This window comes from Platalea leucorodia, assembly GCF_965183815.1.
Source record: "Platalea leucorodia genome assembly, chromosome: 5".
In the NCBI taxonomy this organism is placed as follows: Eukaryota; Metazoa; Chordata; class Aves; order Pelecaniformes; family Threskiornithidae; genus Platalea; species Platalea leucorodia.
The window spans coordinates 14954838-14976172 of NC_138827.1; the positions used below are offsets into that span (position 1 = coordinate 14954838).

The 21335-nt window shown below is 59.6% G+C and overlaps 1 protein-coding gene across 1 annotated transcript; it reads right to left on the bottom strand.

The window, feature by feature from the left end:
• ACTB (actin beta) lies at positions 1 to 4661 on the bottom strand. The gene is made up of 6 exons (XM_082313326.1): positions 4573 to 4661; positions 3129 to 3257; positions 2582 to 2821; positions 1613 to 2051; positions 1111 to 1292; positions 1 to 742 (listed from the first exon to the last, which is right to left on the bottom strand). Exons 2-6 carry the CDS (start codon positions 3249 to 3251, stop codon positions 599 to 601), a joined length of 1128 nt encoding a protein of 375 aa, XP_082169452.1. The 5' UTR covers positions 3252 to 3257; positions 4573 to 4661; the 3' UTR covers positions 1 to 598.
• Between the last annotated feature and the right edge of the window lie 16674 nt (positions 4662 to 21335).

The window sequence follows — 21335 nt, forward strand, 5'->3', positions numbered from 1 at the left end:
TATGGTGTGCACTTTTATTTGAACTGGTCTTAAGTCAGTGTACAGGTAGCCCCTCCCTCCCCGCATACTGGCACCACTTCTCCTAGACCCTGCGGGGGACTGTAAAGCCTTCATTCACATCTTATCACTGGGGAACACAGCCCGCTTGCTTGACATATCGAAGAGAAAAAGGATCAAGTGTGTTTTGTTTTTAAGGCGGAAAGATACAAAAAGACACTTGTTGGGTTACATAATTTACAGACAAGCAATTATAACCTAACACCAGTAACTGGCATCGGCTTCCTCCGAGCTGGGCTGCTGCCTTCACAGAGGCGAGTAACTTCCTGTAACAATGCATTATAACAATATTTGGAATGACTATTAAAAAAAGAAACAAATGTACAATCAAAGTCCTCAGATGCATTGTAGAACTTTGGGGGCGTTCACTCCAACATGTTTCATTTTAAGACTGCTGCTGACACCTTCACCGTTCCAGTTTTTTAATCCTGAGTCAAGCGCCAAAAAAAAACAAATAAAGCCATGCCAATCTCGTCTTGTTTTATGCGCATTTATGGGTTTCATTTCATCACAAGGGTGTGGGTGTTGGTAACAGTCCGGTTTAGAAGCATTTGCGGTGGACAATGGAGGGTCCGGATTCATCGTACTCCTGCTTGCTGATCCACATCTGCTGGAAGGTGGACAGGGAGGCCAGGATGGAGCCTCCGATCCAGACAGAGTACTTGCGCTCAGGTGGGGCAATGATCTGCAGGGAAGAGGAGGAATCAGTCAGATGCAGTGTCATACTACACTCGCCGCCCACGCACAGCCCTGCAAGACAGAGCTGCCGAATTCCCTTACCTAGCCTTGGCCAAGACAGCATAAAGTCCAAACAGGCTTAAGACACAACCTCACACGCCCTCCTCCCTCCCTTGCAGCCAGCGTTTACACTAATCCCATTATTCACATGGTCGGGTGGATGCCATCTTGTCCAGAGCAAGGCCATTAAGGCTGCACCAGACACCAAAGTATGGTTTCTATCTTCTCTAGTAGGAATTTAGCTTACCCCCCTCCACCCGCTCTGGATGTCAGCATTAACAGGGATGCCAACAGGTTCCCTTGACTCCATCCTACCTTGATTTTCATTGTGCTGGGTGCCAGGGCTGTGATCTCCTTCTGCATCCTGTCAGCAATGCCAGGGTACATTGTGGTACCACCAGACAGCACTGTGTTGGCATACAGGTCCTTACGGATATCCACATCACACTTCATGATGGAGTTGAAGGTAGTTTCATGGATACCACAAGACTCCATACCTGTGAGGATGAAGCAGTCTCAAGTCAGCAAGGGCTCAGGCACAGCCAAAGCAGCCTGAAGAGCAACCAAGAGACCAGCAGTCCCTTCAGGGGGAAGGCACTACAGAGCCATGGCTCTGGCAGGCTCAACCTCCTGTTCTGCTGTTCCAAGTCCCTCAAACCGCTTTAAGCAGTGTGGAAAGTAAGGCTAACTGGTGGGACAGCACAGACCTTGCTGTGGACCAGCAATAGTATGGTCACTGGCTGCCACGGTCTCCAGGTCACCCTTTACAGAAAGGAACATTGAGGGGCGCAGGGCATTATAGAAGAGTTGGACTTACCCAAGAAAGATGGCTGGAAGAGGGCCTCAGGGCACCTGAACCTCTCATTGCCAATGGTGATGACCTGGCCATCAGGGAGTTCATAGCTCTTCTCCAGGGAAGAGCTAGAGGCAGCTGTGGCCATCTCCTGCTCAAAATCCAGGGCAACATAGCACAGCTTCTCCTTGATGTCACGCACAATTTCTCTCTCGGCTGTGGTGGTGAAGCTGTAGCCTCTCTCTGTCAGGATCTTCATGAGGTAGTCCGTCAGGTCACGGCCAGCCAGATCCAGACGGAGGATGGCATGGGGGAGGGCATAACCTTCGTAGATGGGCACAGTGTGGGTAACACCATCACCAGAGTCCATCACAATACCAGTGGTACGACCAGAGGCATACAGGGACAACACAGCCTGGATGGCTACATACATGGCTGGGGTGTTGAAGGTCTCGAACATGATCTAGGGAGAGACAAGAAGGGGTTGAGTCAACAGCAAAAAACAGGGTTCTTGCCACAGGCCCACACCAAGTCCATGCAAATGGTTTTACTTTTGCCCCTGGGTGAGAGACTTCTCTCCACTACCCCTCAAAGTCCATGCTTATCTTGCCTGGTCTCCACCCACACCTGCCAGGTCAGAGCCTGAGCAGGGACACCACCACAACAGACCCATCCACGTGTCACAGCAAGGAACAAAACGAACGCCAAGGAAGCTACAGTACAGTCACTCAAGGCTGGTCAATCGATTAGTGTGTCTAGTCAGAAACAGCAGTTAGACAAGTTGCTAGTTCAGTCTCAGAGAAAGCCAGCTTAGAAGAGCAAACAAAACCTGTCAAGGTCCAGCAAAGAGCAGACTCAGGTCAGGAAAGGAAAACCCTGTAAAGATGGCAAAAAGGGAGAATAGTGGTGAAGGAGGAGAGAGGACAACATGAAAGAGGAGAGCTGGCCTGCAGCAACATCTGCTGTAGCTCCAAGCTCCGGAGTTTTACACACCTGTGTCATCTTCTCTCTGTTGGCTTTGGGGTTCAGGGGAGCCTCTGTGAGCAGCACAGGGTGCTCCTCAGGGGCTACTCTCAGCTCGTTGTAGAAGGTGTGGTGCCAGATCTTCTCCATGTCATCCCAGTTGGTGACAATACCATGTTCGATGGGGTACTTCAGCGTCAGGATACCTCTTTTGCTCTGGGCTTCGTCACCAACGTAGCTGTCTTTCTGGCCCATACCAACCATCACACCCTGCACAACAAAGAGAAGGCAGTAAGCGCAGCTGAAGGGCAAGCCCCACTGGGTGGATAACCCCGTTTTCCCGAAGCCAGGTCTCCAGTTACTGTCCCCACTCTATCAAATTCAGCCAACTGCTCCGACAGACGCTGCACGAGAGCCCTGCAGGAGGCTGCACCCCCACCCGCTGCGTTGCCATGCGGAAGCCTCTTGCGTTATAAAGCCAAATAAAAGGGCTTCTTGAAGCTCCGTGGCTCTACTGGAACCGCTTCCACGGAAAGCCCCTCTTTGTTGTCCGGTAACGGGCACCCCAGCCCCCTACCTGATGTCTGGGGCGACCCACGATGGACGGGAAGACAGCACGGGGGGCGTCGTCCCCGGCGAAACCGGCCTTGCACATACCGGAACCATTGTCAACAACGAGCGCGGCGATATCGTCATCCATGGCTGGCTGCGGAACGAGAGGAGAGACGGCGAGACGTGAGCGCGGCCGGCCACCGAGCCCCGTCCCCGGTGCCGCCGCGGCCTCCCCCGCCCATTTCCTTCCTGCCGGCGCCGCGCCGCTTCGCCCGCCGCCCGCTAGAGGGGGCGGCGCCCGCCGGGCCCGGCGCCGCACGCGCTCGGGACAAAGGAAGTCCCGGCGCCCGCTCGCGCTGTTACCATAAAAGGCAATGGATGGAGCGCGCCGCGCCTCGCCGGCCTCGCCCGCCGCCGGCGCTCGGGGGGACGCGGGCGGGGAGGCCACGCCCCGCGGGCGGGAGGCCACGCCCCAGCGCCCCGCCCGCCGCCCGCCAGCGGGGCTCGGCGCAGCCCCTGCGGGCCGGGCACGGCGCTCGCCCCGGTCGGCCGCCGCCCCGGAGGGCCATCGCCAGGAGCCGCAGTTGCCACCCCGCCCGGCCCTCTAGCCCCGCGCGAGCGGGGCTCTGCCCCATCCGGCAGCACGGGTGGAATTAAAACCAGGGTCTTATGCAAATGTCGCCCGCCCCGAGGAGGGCGAGCTCGGCTCCGGCGCCTCCGAGAGCGCCGGTTTAATCCGCGGGCAGGGCGGGGGCAGCTGCCGGCACGTGTGCCAGCCCCGCACGGGGCAGCCCGGGAAGCGGAGTCGCCGCCCGCAGCGGGCAGCCCGCCTGCAGAAGGGCACCGCCGCTGCCCGGGGGCTTCTCCCCTTCTCCCCCCCACCCCTTTGCATGCAGCTCTTGTTCCGATGCAACAACCTCGTCCTCGGGAGAGGGTGCCGTCCCCCTTCCCCTGCAAGAAAAAGCCACCGGGGCCGTCTGCATGTCCCCGGGCGGGGGGGACCGCGCCCCTCCCCAGCGGGAGGCAACGCCCCCAGGCCCAGCCGCGCTGCGGGCCCCCCAAACCCCCCCATCGGCGGCTGGCGGGGGTGGGGTGACAGCGCGGAGTAGACAAAGCCCCGCGCCCCATTCCCCCCGCGCCGATCCCCGGAACACAATAGCCGAGCCGCCCGCTTCCCCCGGCCCCACGCACGGCCGCCAGCAATCCCCTTAGGAGGCGGATTAACCCCCACGGGCGGCAGGGCGGCGACCCCCCCGAAATGCAACCAGCACCCGAAAGCACCATCTCCTAAGATACTGCAGCGCACGGCGGGCCGGTCTCCCCACCCCACACCCTCCCCTCCCCCCCAGCAAACAAAGGGCGCCCCCGGGGAGCGGGCACGCCATCTCCCAATGAACTTAATTAAGCAAATATTAACGACAGCAGGGGTGTAACGGCGGAGCGCAGCCCCCCGTCCCGGTCCCGCTCACCTTCGGGGAGTTGCGCGGTCGGAGCGAGGCGGCGGCGGGAGCGGGGCGCGCGCGCGCGGGAGGCAGGCAGAGCTCGCAGCGGCTCCCGCCCGCCGCGCGCGCCGCCTTTTATGGGGCCGCCGCCGCCGCCGCCTCGCCATAAAAGGAAACTTTCGGAGCGCGCCGCTCTGATTGGCCCTCGGCCGGGCCTCCCCCCCCCTCGTGCTGCCCCACCTCCCGGCCGCGCGGCAGCGCCCCCCGCCCTGCACAGAGAAAAAAATATTGGGGGGGTTGGGGGGGCAGAGCAAACGGGGGGCGCGGGCGTGGGTGTGGGTGCACCCCCCGGTCACCGCGCTTTGCCGGGGCGGGGGCCGGGTGTCCCCCTGCTCGGTTCCCCCCCGGGGGTCTGGCCGCCCCCGCGCATCCCCCCGTCCCGAGGGGAACGGCTGCAGCCCTCACACAAAGCCCCGCGGCTGGGGGGGGGGGGCCGGGCTGTGCGGGAAGCGGCGGGCAGCTGAGCCCCGCAGGGGGGGAAGGGGGCGCCCCTGGGGGCAACGTGCGGCGGGACCCCGCTTCCCCCGGGGCGGGGGGTGGCTCCTGCCTGCTCCTGCCTGCAGCGCTGCCCAGCGCCCTGGCCCCGGGGTGGGCCGTCGCCTGCACCCCCAGGCGAGCACCCGTCGCCCCCGGCGGGTCCCAGCCCGGAGCGGGACGCGGGGCCAAGTTCACTGCTGATGTCAGCAGGCAGCGGCGACACGGCTGCTGCCAGCCCGCGGCCAGCCCGCTGCCAGGCCTGCGGCCCTTGAACCCGCCCGGGGCACGTCGGGGTCGCCCCCGGGCACCGTTAAGGGCCGCGTCCCTACGGCGGCAGCGATACCTGGGAGGAGGAAATGCCCCACTGGCGCTGAGCGGGCACCGAGGCGAGCGGGGGGCCCCGGTCCCCGCTCCCCGTCCTGCCCCGGGGCTGGCGGGGGTCACCGTGGGAGCAGCGATTCGGTCAGATTTGGGCAATATTTGTTTCTTTCCTCTTTGATCCAAACCTTGCTGGAGTGGGAGACGTGGCTGCTCCTGCCCCGGTTGCCTCTCCGCAATTCCCTCTTTGGCTGTTATGGTCAAATATCGGCTGGAAATAAAGGCGAGGGCAGCGTCCGCGGAGCAGCAGGCAGCAGCGGCAAGAGGGCTTTACGTCGCCAGAGCGTTGTGCGAACACGGGCTGATTAATCAAGTTAATTAAGCAGCCCTGTAAGTAAAGTAGCAGCAGCCACTCGCAATCTGTTGCCGGTTGGAAGCACACAGACTTCGGCGTGGGGACCTTGCGTGTCTAATCCCAGCGGTTTGAAAACAGCAGTGACAGGGAAAAAAAATTAAAATCTGGGGAAAAAAATGCTAAAAATGTCTGTTCTCAACAGGACACCCCTCGCCCGGCATCGCAGGTTGGGCTGGGAGAGCCGGCCCTGCCACAGGGGTCTTGCAGCCCATGCCAGCGAGCTCTTTGTCACCGGGGAGCTGCAGAGATCTCCGTGAGGATGGGGCCTGGAGGATGGGGGTCCCTCCCCGAACCGCCAGCCACCCTCCCCAATGTGGGGTTTGGCCGAGGGGGGGACCCAGGAGTTATCCCGCCCCCACCCCCAAGCATTGCACCCCGCTGTGGGACAAACAAAGGAGGAGAACTGCACGAGGAACCTGCAAAAGCCTGCTGAGATAGAGATTTGCAATTACCTGGGGGCGGACGGGAGGAGATGGGACACGAGGGATGGATGGGAACGGGAGGAGCAACCCTTTTCCATGGGATGGCATCCCCTTCCCCAGGAGCACCTTGTCCGGGAGCTGGCAGAGGTGCTCCAACGTCCGCCACCATGGCTGCTATCAGATGGGTGCTTTGGTGGGGACAGTGCAGAGAAGAGGGACAGGAGCCCTGTGGGCTCTGCTAGGCCACACCAGGACCGTGCCTCATCCCTCGATGCAGAGTTGGCCATGGTGATGGACCCACCCTGCCAGGCCACCTTAGGACCATGCCATCCTCTCCACACTGGAGGTGGCCATGGTGATGGAGCAGAGACAACCCAGCGCACGGGGACTGTCCCCACGGGAAGCTTTCAGTGGAAGGAGACCCAGCCTGGGCAAGCTGGGGTTTCTGCAGGGCCGTGCCGGAGCAGAGCTGCCTTTGCACAGTCGTTTCCCTGCCACCTCGGGTGGATCGGGCAAGATCTCTGTATCGCAGCTTCCCTTGCAGTAAAATGGGAGTCATCACTGTTAATTACCTACCTCACGAGGAATTAATTAATGTTTGCACTCCACTTTGAAAAGGCTGATTATTAATTAGAAGATTATACGTCAAATAAGGGGAGCCACAAGGCATGGGTACAGCTGATGGCCCTTGCGGGTGTAAAGCATGGTCCACAAATGCGCTGATAAGGGGTCTGCAGAAAACAGCAGGAGGAAAAGGTCCTACAATAGCACTGGGGTGATGGGTTTGGGATGGGGAACGTCAGCCGGAGGTCAGGACCAGGTGGAAAGGCCACCGTGGCTCATGGGGGTCTTGGTCAGCTGGATGGGGCGCGTATCAGACGGATGGGGTGCTCCGCTCCGCTGCATCCCGGTGAGCCGGTTGGGTGGAGCGGGGCTGGGGAGCCACAGAGGCAAGACAGCCCATTAGGCGGGGAGGGGAATTACCAGGCAATTAGCATCTCTTGATTATTGGACTGAATCAGAAAGCAATCAATCCGCCAGCATCCGGCGGGCAGTAACACCGGCCCCGCGTCTCCGGGCTTTCGGGGGCGGTGGGATTTGGCCTCGGTGGGGATGGCAGGATGTGGTCCGCAGCACATGGCCAGGCGCCACCGCTTCCTCCCAACCTGAAGACACTTTGACAGCGAAGCCACCAGTCAGTCGCCGTGCTCACCACCCAGACCATGCACGGTGTGACAGACTGAGCTGGCTCTGCTGGCCACAGCTCAGGGCTCTCCTCCTGTCTCCTCCTGGGGTGTTGCAAGAGCCGAGAGGAGAGAAAAGGGAACTGAGCGAAGAGGTCCCCAGCCATTGTGTTACCCTTGGGCAGACATCGCAGGCTCCCGAGTTTCCCTGTTTTGCTTCACTTCTCCCTGCTTGTCCTTGGCGCTCGGCTCACCCCGGCTCCGGACAAAACTATCCGGGGGAGGATCCTCCTGCCCTTCACTGGCTGATACGGCCGGGCTGGAATTTCTGCACTTGTGGGACAACATGTGAGCTCTCCTTTCCACTCGCTTCTTCCAGCTTTTCCCCTAGAGCAGAAGCCCTTTGCTCATGCAGGGATGGCGTCTGTTGCACATTTGGGGAGAGGCAGGTCAAGGGAGGGAAATAATCCCAGCAGCTTTTGGGGATGGCTTGAACTTCTGCACATCCCCTACAGCTCCTCCATCGCTGCCCTCACCATGCGCTCGGGCCTCCGCTCTCTCCCTCTTGCTCTCGTGACAATGAGAAAAAAGGTGAAAACTTCTGAAACCAGCCCGGTCACTTTAAATAACCCTCCCGCAAAAATCGCGGAGGTTTTTCGGAGCGCTGCTTTTCCCCTCCCTTCCTGCTCCCCAAGGGGAAGAGGGACAGGCACTGGCCACATCCCCTGTTTCGCAGGCATGGGGACCATCCCAGCACCTTCCTCTTTTTCAATTCACTCCTTGCAGCATCAGCTCCAACTGGAATTTGCAGAAGGTAAAACCTAAGCAGGAAGCCCAGGTCCAGGCCCATCTCCCCCTTTGGAGGTGTTTGGGGGCCTCACCACAGCCCCCACCTCTCCCTTTACAGGGACACGTTCAGCGTTAAAACCTGAAGCAAAACAGCCCCTGACATTTTGCCGACTCGTTGTGTTGCATCCCCAATGCTAGCTCATCTCCAACGAGCTGCAGACTCTCCTCTCCCCCTTTAAGCATCACTCCCCACTCTCATACATCCCTCCCCGAGGTTCCTACTCCTTTGTATTGATCCTCGAGCTCTCTCCGATTTATCAGTGCCTTTTGTAGAGAGAGATGAAAGCCTTTCCCTCTGCAGACCTCTGTGTGCAAGGGACCATTCTCCCCCGATCCGCTGTGTCCGTGGTGCATTGAGCATCTCCCCCATCCACAACAGAGGTAAATCCTTATATTGTATCACACTGTAAAACTGTATAAATTCACTGCATTTCATCTTCGGGCCACTGATAGACATCCCGTGCCAGGTTTTGCTGAAGCTGTTGGAAAGGGCACGGCCCTGCCCAGGTAGCGGAGGTGGTAGAAGGGGACACGCGGCTGGTTTATAGCCTGCTGTCCCTGGTAACAGGACTTTGCTGGAGGGGTTGAAGCCCTGAGCAGTGGTTTTTCTCCCTGCATTTCCCCAGCCATGCCTGTCCTTGCTGCCTCCAGCCCCATCTCTCCCTACCCCGTTCCTTCCTCAGCCCCTTCATTGCATACCCCTGGGCTGATCCCTGTGCCAGCATTTCCAGATCGTGAGGCTGGCCCCAGGGTCCCCCAGTCCATGCAGGCAGCAGGAGACCAGGGCTTTGTTCCCAGCCCTGCAGGCAGCTGGGAAAGCTGGCGGACACTACACTGGCAGGGGAATCAGCTGGTGCCGGGGCTGGGCATCCTCTGCCCGGCTCCATCCTGGCCCCCAGCAGCCATGCTGCCCTCCCACCCTCCCTGGCTTGCCCAGAGCAGAGCAAAGCCCTCCCTTCCCCCACAGGTTAAATGTGCTGCTGGTGCTGTCTTGGTTGACCTTGACAGCAAGAGCCGATGAGGCCCAAGCATTGAATTGTTTTTGGTCCAAGGTCATTCCCCAGCACAGCACGATTACACCGGCACAGCCAGACCCCCGGGGCGATGCTAGCCAGGCTCCCAGGCTCAGCCCTCCTGGCTGCCCTGCACATCTTTGGGGTCCGCTTCTCCCACAGCGATGGGACAGGTATAAGCTAAGCCCTATGCTGGCCTCTTCCCCGAGGTGGAGAGCTTCCCCACAGGGACTGAGAGCTGCAGAGCAGCCCTGCCCCTCCAAGCAGGCCCAGCACCAGCTTCGGGGATATTTCCTCCAGCTAAAAACAGAAGAGGAAGAGAAAAAGCTGATGCTCCCTGGGCTTTCTCTGCAAGGCTCAGCCCTCTGGCCCCACTCACCCCACCCCCATCGCCTCCCAAGCACCACTGAATGACCCCTCCGCTGTGATCCAGCCCCGGAGGGCACTTTCCTGCAAAGGATGCTCCCTGGGGTTTGGTTACCTGGCCCAGCAAAAGGCTCCCGCACATGTTACATGGTGCTATGCCGAGCTGCACAGTGTATTTTCAACTGTTTCTTAATTACTTTGAGAATTGATTTTTCTCGGTTGCTGATGGTAAAGGCAGGGAGGCAGCTGGATGGAGTTTTCCGCTCGTACTGTACCTAGGAAATGAAACAGATCCTGGGCTACCCAAGCACGTCAGGAAATTCGCTTTGATCTCTGCCGGGCTAATGGTACTTTCCATCTGGGGGCTTCAAGCCTTTGGCAGAGGTGAGCTGTCCACCTCGGAGAGGGAAGGGAAGAGCGCTGCCTTTGTTTTTGGTGTGGGAAATGGAGGTGCAGAGAGTGGGGATGCCCATTGCCCCTGATCGCAAGGGCTCTCACACCCATGCCAGGTGATACAAAGCGCTTCTGACTCTGCAGGCAAGTCTGTTTTGGGTTTGGGGGCATAATCCCCATTTATCTCCAGCAACAGGGGTCACGTTGACTTAGCGGTTAAATGGAAGAGAGGGATCTGAGACAGCCGTGCTGTGCTACTGGGGCTGGGGCTGCCCTGAGCGCCCACAGACGGGGACCCCCACCCCTCCGGCAGCCCCAGACCCGCATCCAGCTCCTTCACCTGCGAGCACAGAGATGCTCGGGGGAATGGGCGGGCGAGGCGGGGTTTGCCCGTTCCTAGAAGGAGGGATGCGGAGGCACCCGCTGGAGCCGCTCTGGGCCCCGTCCCAGCCCCATCCCTGCCCGGGCTGGCCCCTGGCTCTGTTTGCGCAGCCGGTGCCGAGTCCTGACGCAAGCGTCTCGCCCCAGGCGGGGAGTCGGCGATGGAGGAGTGGATTCTGTTGTTGTCAATGCCCCATCTGCTCCCCGCGCTCCTCCGCGTTAAAATAAACCGTCAGGGGTGATTCAGCCTGTATGGAGCACAGCCCTTTCACCAGAGCCACCAGAAATGAAACCCAGCTGCCATCCGTCTCCCCCTGCCTTGGCTCCCTGCTGGGGAACGGGTGCAGGGGAGGAGGACCCGGGAGGTTTTCACCCGGTGCCAGGAAGGTTTCTGGTCCCCATGGCAGGGATAACAGTGGGGTGATGCCACTCCCAACCAGCCCCTCTCGTCCAGCTCTCGACATGATCTCCAGCAAACCCCGGGGCAAGCTGGTGAGCTTGCAACGATATCATCCCTCTGATATCATCCAGAGGCCACTCCGCACACAAACTGGGGACAAAAGGAAACCACCACCACAAAGCCTGTGTGCAGAGGCACCAATCCCCGCTGCATTTTATTACCCTCTCAGCCTGTTGCCCCCAAAGTTTCCACCCTCACTAGAGACAGTATTTCTGCGTGTGCTTTGTTTGGCTCATTTCACACATTCCTGCTGGCAGGAGATAAGATCTCAAGAGAAAGGCAAACAAAAGCCACGGGTGCCATGTGCTGACTGTCACTCCCCTAACACATTAAGGTACCCTGCCCGCTCCTCACCAGCTCTGACCTGGGACTGGCGAGGACACCTCAATGTTCATCCCACAGCGGGCTGGTCCATGGGATGGAAATGATGGAAATCTGGAAGGAGAAAGTGTGATGGGACTCAGGTGGTTTTGTGAGTTGTCAGGTCCCTCCTGCTCCTGAGGAGGAGGACAGCAGATCTCTGCTCTCTCCTGGTGCCAGGGTCCCTTTGCCACCCTTGGGTGCCCTCTTCACTGTCCCATGTGGGTCATGTGTGCATGGGCGGGCATTGAGTCCCTCCAGGGTGGTGGAGGCATTATCGACTCTGAGAATATTTGAAAAATGCACTTAAGTCCCATTAAAACCTTGAGGACTCGCTGGTGGCATTCATCGGAGCAATGGTACTGCCCTGGGGACTCCCCGCCTGCCCTGGCCCGGGCATCCCCCAAGAGACCCCGTGCTGGCACATGCAGGATGGTGTATGAACACATCCCTCCCTCCTCCAGCCCCTAACGATAAACGGGGTTAAGACATCCATGTTCCTGCTCTCTTCCCTTCCCCACGCTGGAGCCATGAGGGGTTGCAGAGGTGGCTTCCAGAGCTCCTCCATCGCTGGAGCACCACGGGCAGCAGAGCAGCAGAGGAAGCCAAGCAGATACAGGGGCCACCAGGGCTACAGTGGAGCTCAGATGGAAAATGAGCTGAGACACGAAGGGTGGCTGTCTCTACAGATTTTTGGCCCAAGGAAGAGGCAAGCCAGCAAGCAGAAAAACAAGGAGTGATTTTCCTATGGGGCTTTGCAGGAGACAACCCCAGCCTGGAGCCCCCTTGGTTCCAACAGCACTCCCCGTGGCTGTGAGATGGCTGCAAGGCACCTTTCACTTTCTGGGAGCCCTTGTTCTTGTTTTGCAAGAGCTTGGGGGGGGACAAGCAAGAGGAAGACGCAGCAACCAGCTGCGGTGCCGGGAATGAGGAAGCCCCGAGCATGGGGCAGCTCTGGCCCCAGCACAGCCCGGGCTGGGTCCTGGTGACAGCCTGGCAGGGCAGGGGACGTTCCTGCTTCACCCTGGCATCGCCCGGCTCGGGTCCCTCGCTCGGGGCTGGCTCGGTGGGCAGGGGGGCCGCTCACCCAGCCCCTGGGACCGGAGCCCCCTGCCTGGACGCTGCAGCCTCTGGGACCGGGAAAGGTTTTCTCCTGCCCATCCAACACGGGGCACATCGCTCCACAGCCTGAACCAAGATCCCTTCCCTTGGCTTTTTCCTCTGCTGCGGAGGTCAGCAAAAGGAGGAGATGTGGGAAAGAGGGAGGTCGGGATGGCGAGGGTCCCCCCTCCTCACCCATGAGCACCCACCCCTCTCCAGGCACACATTTTAATGAACGCAGAGTGGCCAAGAGACCGACCTACCCAGCAGCTCTCAGCACAGCCACCGGCCTGGGGAAATAAGCCTTAAATGGCAAAACCTGGCCCTGTCTGCGCGTAACCAGCCAGAGAAAGAGGCAGCGGAAACCGGAAACCAGAGAGCAGCTGAGGCCTGCCGCCCGCCCCCCATCGCTTCATAAACCCTAAATTCACCAGGAATACACTTAGAAATGAACCCCTCCCTCCTCCACCCTGTCCAAGTGGCAGACGTGTCCTCCTGTGGGATGGGTGCCCTGGATCATCCTGCACCCCCAGATCATCCTGCATCCCGGGTCATCCTGCACCCCTCGTCATCCTGCACCCTGATTCCCAGGGCAGGCACAGGGAGGGAAAAGATCTCCATGTCTCCCCTCCCTTGTGCATCAGCTCGAGGAACAATGAAGGACAAGAGCCCCCCCAACCCCCGGTTGCTGGTCTTGTGTGTTAGCATCCAGCAGATGCTGGGGCACGAATTGCTGAAGTGCTGCAGGCCTGTGCTTCCTTCCAAGATAACGCTTCATGCTCAGCAGTGAAAACATTTCTGAGCTCCTGAAGTCTCCATGTACTGGGATGGAAAGGAGCTTGGATGCTCACTCATCTCCCAAGGATTTCGAGGTGCCCCCTCGAGTCCAGCCACCCGTAAAGGAGAGCCACCGATCTGCCGGCAGCCTGAGCCCCTCTGCAAGGCTGATGGTCTTCATTGGGTTGTAGGCAAGGGGGGGGGTCTCACAGTGCAGGACAAGCCCACCAGCCTCATGAATTTCCTCCCATAAATCACCAATCCCACCTAATGAACCCTGTGCTGGTGACCGGCGTGTCAGGAGCTCCCAACATCTGCTTTGGCCGGTTTATTGGCCATCCCATTTTTTTTTTTTTGGACGAGCATATTTCTTACACTTGGTCTAATCACATCCTGATAGCGAGCGGGCAGTGGACTGTCAGCAAGCCGCTCCTGGCTGATGCTGGGGTGGAGAGCAAGGTCCTTCGCCCAGCTGCTCCCATGGATTCATGTCTCTGGGATGGGGCAGGCAGCCTGGAAAGCTGCACAGTCCCAACGCTGAGACTTGCTGCGTTACCATTTCCCAGCACATTTCTCCATGAGAGCTCTGCCAGCAGACTCATTAGCAATGACATCTCATTAAAGCAACCATCCTTGGGGGAATTGGCTTGCGCACATGAATGCTGGTTTTGGTGTTGCCCTTTTCCTCCTCACCTTCAGACTGGAGCGAGGACCAAGCGGTGGGAGAAGACCCGTCTGTTGGGATACGCGCAGCAACAACCCTTGCTGCAAGGGAAAATCTGAAAAGGGAAAGTCAGAGGGAGAAGTCTGCACACATCAAAAAGAAATCATCTCAGCAAAGTCACGATTATTTAAAAACCACACAGACAGTCGCCTCCCTACCGCTCTCATCGAGCCTGCAGAGGAGATGGGTTTCTCCTGTGCCAGGACCGGTTTCCGAGCTCGCCAGCCCGGTGAGGATGAAGCTTCGCCCGCCAGCCCCGCTCTGTCGCAGGGTCCCCACCCCGGCTGGCCAGGGGACGGGGAGTCACAGCACCTGCAGCACCTGGACTGGGAGCGTTTCCTCCTGGAGAAGAAGTATGGAAACAACCTGGAAACTGGCTTTGGGTGGATTTAATCCCGTTTGATTTCCTCTTCTGTGAGCTTCAACCAAGTCTTTTGAAATTGTTTCCACTGCTAAATAATAAGAGATGTTTCCCGCATGGGATACACTCTTCTTCTTCAAACAGGGAAGCACCAGCCCCTTCATCTCCCTCTGCTACGGAAGTCTGGAGGCTTAAGTTAAATAGGACACAACCATCCCTGTTGGGTAGAGACCTAAATCCCGTAATTCTAAGCCCAGTTTTACACAACAAAATGGGGCTGCGGGAGACCAGCAGAGCCATCGATCCCTGCAGCTGTCCAGCACTTTGCTGTCCAGGGCAGTTGATTTTCACCATTAAAGGTGATGCCACCACCAGCAGTTGGCTGTTGCCTCCACCCTGCTTTATTTCTAATATTTCACACGCGGGGGGTTTGAGCATGACCAGATCAGCGAGGAGAAGAAAAACAAAGATGAAAAAGTTTTTTAAACCCCCTCACCCTATCTTTTTCAAGCCTCAGAGAAGCTCAGCACCTCTCAGCACGAGCTCCTGGGAGGACCTCATCGTCCCTCCAATGCAGGCAGCAGAACCAAGCCATAAAAAAAAAAAAAAAGACTCAGAGACCTTTCTCCATGGTTTTATTTTTCTGCCAGCAGCTGCCAGGAGCAGTCATGCTGCTCAAGGAGGTCGGACGGTATTTTTTTTCCCCATGGGTTGTCTTGACCCAGGGTTAAGCGAGCCCTGCCCTCCAGCCAAACCTGGCTGCCAGCAGCTGCAGCCGGGCCAGGAGCCCGCAGGGACTGTGGGGACCATCCTCCGTCACGCCGTTCCCACAGTCCCAGCCTTCGAAGGTTTCACCTTCTCTGAGGTGGAGCAGCGCCTAATGACAAGTGAAGTATGGTGCCACACCTGCAGAAAGCCATTTTTGGAAGGACACCTGGGGAAGAAATGATTCCCATGTTGCTGCTCTGTAATTAGCATTAATTACTGGGGCTTGTGAAATCTCTTCCCCATTTACTCCAGGCAGCACCTGACGGAAACTGTGGGAATCCCATCCAGCTGAGTCAGCCGGGAACCATGGAGGGGACGATGGGCCCCCATGGGGTACAGGGCTGAGTCCCCGGGGTCCCTCCCTCTGCCCCCCCAGCCCACAGGGACAGGGTTTTGGCCGGGGGACTGCAGGGCTGGTTAAGACACCAAAGAACAGCTGAGGTTCATCTACCTCACCCTTCCCAACAAGGTGCCAAGGTCCTTCTCTACCCTGGTGACAATCTGGCATATCCTAGGGCTGGGGGACTCGCATGTGCCCCCCTTTAAAGCATCCTTGCTCTCCAGCCCTGCCTCACATGCTAGAGCAAGAGGGCTGTCCCTAGCAGCACATTTCCTTGGGTATTTGCCTCTACCCCAGCTCATTGCCTTCAGCAACACCCCGAGGTGTTATTATAGACTGGGGGAAAATCCACCCCAAAAGCCTAACCCTAAGCAGCCACTCTGTCACCACCAAATGGTAGGGTACCACTGCCTGAGTCACTTTTTTTGTTTTTAAATATTAATGATTCGAATGAATCAGGACATTTCATCATCCGGAGCTGCTTCGGAGTCATCTCACCCTGCCCCAGTGACTCCTCGGTGGCCTGGGGCTGGCGACACATCCAGCCTCGCCCCCAAACTGGCAGTGTTTGGCTTCAAAATAAAATGATAAAACAAGAGGAAAACCCCCTCCCCACCCACAGGGGCTGTTTTCTCCCCGGCTGCTTGCAGCAGCTCAGGGTGCTCCAGCATCCTGGGGGGGCCCAGGGTGACCCCAACCACCACCCTGGGTGGGGGCCCCAGTGGCACAGGGCATCACGATGGGGGTCCCAGGGGCAATGCTTGGCTGTGCCCCAACTTAAAGCACACCATCGCTGCTGTGACCCCCAGGGATGGCCGTGGCCCCCATCCCCCACGTGGGACCCCTGTCCCTCCCCAGGGACCCAGGCATCCCCTCACCCTCCCATTTGACCTAACCTCCTGTCCATAAATGGAGAGGTTTGAGAGCCCGTCCCCGGGGTGGAGGAGGAGGAGAAAAAAGGAGAATAATGCCAAGAATGCAGGACACAACATGAGGAGCCCGGTCCTGGCCCCCCCGGCGTGGGCTGGGGGCTATGGGGGTGGCTGCCCTGGGTGCCAGGGGAGCCCGGCCAAAGCCTGGCCCCAGCTGCAGAAGCCACCCCAGCTGCTGGCAGGAAAGGTGCTATTTTTGTTTCTCTTTCTCTGCATTTCTCACCAGCCGGGGACTTTCCAGGGCTGGACTGCCCCGTTTCCACCTCAGCCCCATGGAGCAGCCACAGGGTGCAGAGTGGTGCCCCCTCTCCCCAGGGGTGTCCCTTTGCAGGGATGTGTCCCCTGCAATGCCATCACCTGGCAGCAACATGGACTGTGCAGATGATGCCCCCACCTCTGCAGCAGTGTCCCCTTGCAGCCATGTGTCCCCCTGCAGAGACATGTCCCACCACATCCTCTCTCCCCTTCACCCCAGCGCCCACAGGACCCCCAGCCTGCAGGAAAATGACACCGGGATGGCCGTGGGACGGAGGGGTGGCCTCGAAGGTGGGTGGCACGGAGGGTGTCAGCAGCTGCAGCCCCAGCTGGCACCATGGGCCGGGCCTCCGCTTGGGGCCAGCGTCCAGCTCCTTAAAATAGAAAGTGAAAACATTCGGGTGCCCCATCCGGACGGGGAGAGGGGGTCCATCCCCACCTCCACCAGCCGCACGCTGCCTCGGTGTCTCGCCACCCACCCCGCTCCCCAGCCACCCTGTCCCCAACCCGGCGGTTCCCGTCCCCAAGGTCAGGGTGGATCCCTTTGGGTTCTCTCGGAGAATTGCTCCAGCGGCTCGCTCAAATCCTCCATAAAAGGAAAAACAGCCGGCAGGTAGCACTGCCAAACTTAGTCATCCCCAGTCCGGCAGTGCTCGCAGCTCCGTCAGCAGCAATTTCCTCCCCGCGCTCCCCTCCGCGCGGGGGGGACAGGGAGGAGCGTCTCTGCCTCGGCAAACACCCCGTGCCGAAAGCACCCTGTGCCGGCCGTGACGCGCCAGGCTTGGCCAAGGGCCATTGCTGGACTTGCCAGGCTCGGGGGTATGCTGCCGTGGTCCCACGCAAGGTCTGGGGGTAAATGCGCATCCTGGGGCCAGGCCTGGGGAAAGCAAAAAGCTTGGTGCAGTGGTACCGCAGTTGGTCAGGCACCAAAATGTCACTTTTTGCAAAGAATTTGGTCTAGAGGCACAGAAGTGTAAATGCACCTGGGAGCATGTTGAAGCACCTGGAGTTTGGTGGGCGAAGCAGAGGCATCACAGAGCCCATCAGAAATATAAAGGACCTCCAGCCCATCCAGAGCACAGGGATCAGATCCTGGTCCCATCCCGGTGCTGGGCTGGCACCAAGGGTGACCCCCAAGCTGGCCCATCCTTCCCCAGCCACACTCAGGGTGGGATGTGCAGCATCCCCGGGTCTCCCCCGTGCTGCCTCCTCCAGCCCTGTCTCTGCCTCCATTTCCCCATGGAGGAAGCAGGGCTAATTGCCCACTTGCCCTGGGATGGCTTAACGAGCCCTGGAGAAGCGACTGGGGCTCAGCGCCACCATAGCTCGGCTCATTCCTGCCCGGGATTACATCACAGGAGCAAATGCCCCAGCCTGTGAGGGAGGAAGTGGCATTTTCTCCCATCGCCCCAGAGAGACAGCCTGGGTGTCGGTCTGGGTGGCCGTGTCACCCGTTGCATCCCTTGTCACCTCACCACGGGGACATGGCAGTGCCCTGCAGTTCAGAGCCTTCCCCCAGACCAAGGGACTAGGAGGGGATCGGGGTGGTGGCACCCCCGCCTGCGCGATGAGGCAAACACCTCAAAATACTGATGGAGAAGCCAAAGCAGCGAAGGGGCAACAGCCGACCCTATAATAGCCCCAGCAGCAGGATTTCAGCGGGGTTCTCACTCCAGAGCTTTCCCAAATCCTGGATAAACAAACCCACCCCAGACAGGCAGCCCTAACTCCAGGAGGCAGCAATCTTGGCCATGCACCCACCCTCTGCTCTGTCCCCTAAGGGGGATTTACCCTTTTGCAAGCGGTTCCCCCACGCAGGACAGAGGAACCGACGATGCGGCTTCACCTGGGGAGCGACCCCTCCATCCCGGCCACGCTCAGCTGGCACCGGCTGTTACGAGGCTTTTGCGGGCAGCCTGCCCGCCCTGGTAAATGATTCACCCCAGCGATAAAAGACTGGGGAAATGTTCTGGCGACGTCCCACAGCACTGAAGGCACATGTAGGGCCATAGGGCGTGCAGCATCCTGGGAGCAAAGGGAGCCCCAAGGGATGGCCTGGGCTGCTTTGGGGCAGTTTGTGGTTTTCTAGTGCGGTTTTCCTCCATGCTTTGGTGAAGGGTGAACAGGTCCGTGCTGGGGCCAGGTCCCCCACCAGCCACAGGGAGCGGCAGTGGGGATGATGCTGAGAGCATCATGTGGGGTGGGGAACTGGGGGACCCACAGCCTCTCTTGTCCCTGTGCTAGGTACCGTGATCTGGATCAGGCCGTGATGGAGCGAGCGGTTACACCATCACTTTGTGAAATCACAGTTCAAGACAAACCAGCCCAAGTGATTAGGTTGGAGTCTGCTCTCAGCAGCACCGAGACTTCAGCTTCGCCGGTGGGAATTGGCCAGCGCTGGGGCACCCAGTTCCCTTTGCCATGATGCTCAATCCCACCCTGGGCTCAAATCCTGCAGCACCCGCAATCAGACTGCTAAGAGTCCTAGTTTGTGTTTGCAAGCGATGCACACAAGCAAGGAATGTGCTCCTGAAGAGACGCTGCCTCCCCAGACGGGATCAGAGACACCCCTGTCCTCCTGGTGCTGCAGAGGCCGGGGAGCCCCCAGCAAAGCCTCTGCGCTCGCTCCCCTTAGCCGCTTTGTTCGTCTCCATATTGTCCACCCCACCAAGGATTTCCCCAAGCTGCAACACCCACCCAACCCGCTGCAAAGCCCGGCCGGGCTGCTGGGTGGCAGTGTTGGGATGCACACTGCACTGCGCAGAGCTGCACGCAGGGCCTGCACACCCAGACACAGGCTGCATGCAGCACTGCGTGTGCTGAGATGCACGCTGCAGCCGGGATGATGCAGGCCGAGGTGCGTGCTGCATGCAGGATTGCATGCACTGAAGTGCAGACTGCACATATGCACCTCAGTGTGCGTGATCCCAACACACAGCGGGAGTTGAGTGTACCGACATGCACACTGCACATGGGATTGTACACACCAACGTGCATGTTACACAGAGAATTACACACTGAGGTGCACGCTGCACACAGGATTGAATATAGCAACGTGCACACTGCACATGGGATCACGTACCAAGGTGCACACTGCACACGGCATTGCATACACCAACATGTGTGCTGCATGAGAAATTGCACGCTGCACGCACCGACACACCGATCACACGCACCGACAAGCATGTTGCACATGGAATTACCTGCAGCGAGCTGCGTGCTCCATGTGGGATTGTGCACGCTACGCATGGGACCATGCACTGACCAAGGACCTCGTCCAGCTCCAGCCCCACCACGCTGACGTGGTCCCTGCTCCCCTCCAAACGCATTGCCCTGCAAAACGCCAGCAGTCCCTGTCCCATCCCCCGTGACCCTCGGGAGGCTCTGCACAGGGGGCTGGGGCGCAGGAAACCCAACCTGAAGCACGGGTTTTGGGCGCACACCCATGCCCAGAACGGGGAACCGCTCTGCTCCCCCTGGACCCCCAGCCCCGCATCATCCAGGCTTTATTCTCCTTCTCCCCTCCGTTTCCATCCGGGAAGCTCTCGCACGGCTTAACCCTGGGGACGGCAGGAGGGGGCTGGGGAAGGGGTTACCAGCACCCTCATTAAAAAGGGGGGCTGCACAGGCGAGCCACCCCCTGGTCCCCATCGCCGGAGCCGCCGCGGGCGCAGGGCCCGGTCCCGGCGGAGCAGCGGCCCCTCCCCGGCCCGCGGCCTCCCGGCGGCAGCCGCCGCGGGGCCGGATGCGGAGACCCGGGGCCCCTGCCCGCAGGTTTTGGGTTTCAGCGGCGGCCCCCCCGCCCCGCATTCCTGCCTTCCCGGGGGCCTCCCCGCAGCCGGCCCCCCCGCGCTCCCTCCCCGCGGACGGAGCCGGCTTGACAGCCCCTGTAATGGGAAGCGACAGCAGCGCTGGGACGGAGGAGGCAACACCCCCCCGGCTCCCATTGCCACCGGTTTCACAGCAGCGGTGGGACGGAGGAGGCAACAGCCCCCCCGGCTCCCATTGCCACCAGTTTCACAGCAGGAGCCCCCAGGTTTGCCCAGCTGGAGATCAGATCCGGCACCTCTTTGCAGAGTACGTGGGGAGTCGTGCTCAATTCAACAAGCAGCTCCAAATTTTGGGTGTCCCCCCCTCCACCCCAGCCCTACCACCCCTCCTTGCAGACCCTGCAGGAAGGACGGCCTCCGTTTTCATTCCAGATGTGGTTTTCCACTCCCCTTGCCTCAGTTTCCCCAGGTGCAAAGCTCCCTCCAGCCTCACTGGGGCCCTCTAAGAATGCATGGAAAGCTCAGATACTAAAGGGAGATGGGCATGGATGTACCCAAGGAGAGAAATGAGGGGCTGCAAGGACTCCCAGGCTGTCTAAGAGCCAAAATCCTGGTCTGGGATAACTCTCCCTTCCCTCCTGCAGCCCAGAACACCCCTGGCCTGCAGCTGCCCCTGACCCTACAGAAGCACAACCTGCAACAAACGAGAGCAGGGAGGTCTCTGCTCACCCCAAAGGCTCCCTCCTCCCTTCCAGCAGCCGCTCTCTGCCAGTGGGTCAGTGGCCGAGGTGGCATGGTCCCGTCCACCGGCTGCCAGCGGTGCCACCGGGACGAGCAGTGCCACGGGCTGCAGACACCCCCCCATCCGAGGGCTGCTACTGCTGCTGGGGTGGGTTTGCAAGCACATGAGGAGATGCAATGGCGAGCGGGATATCCAGTCACTTGGGGTCCCAATTCACCTCTTTCTGCCAACTCCCCCATTTGTCAGCCCCACAGCTCAACAGGAGCCCCATTCCCTCCTGCATCCAAAAACAGAAGGGGGGACAGTGCCCCAAGGAGACAGA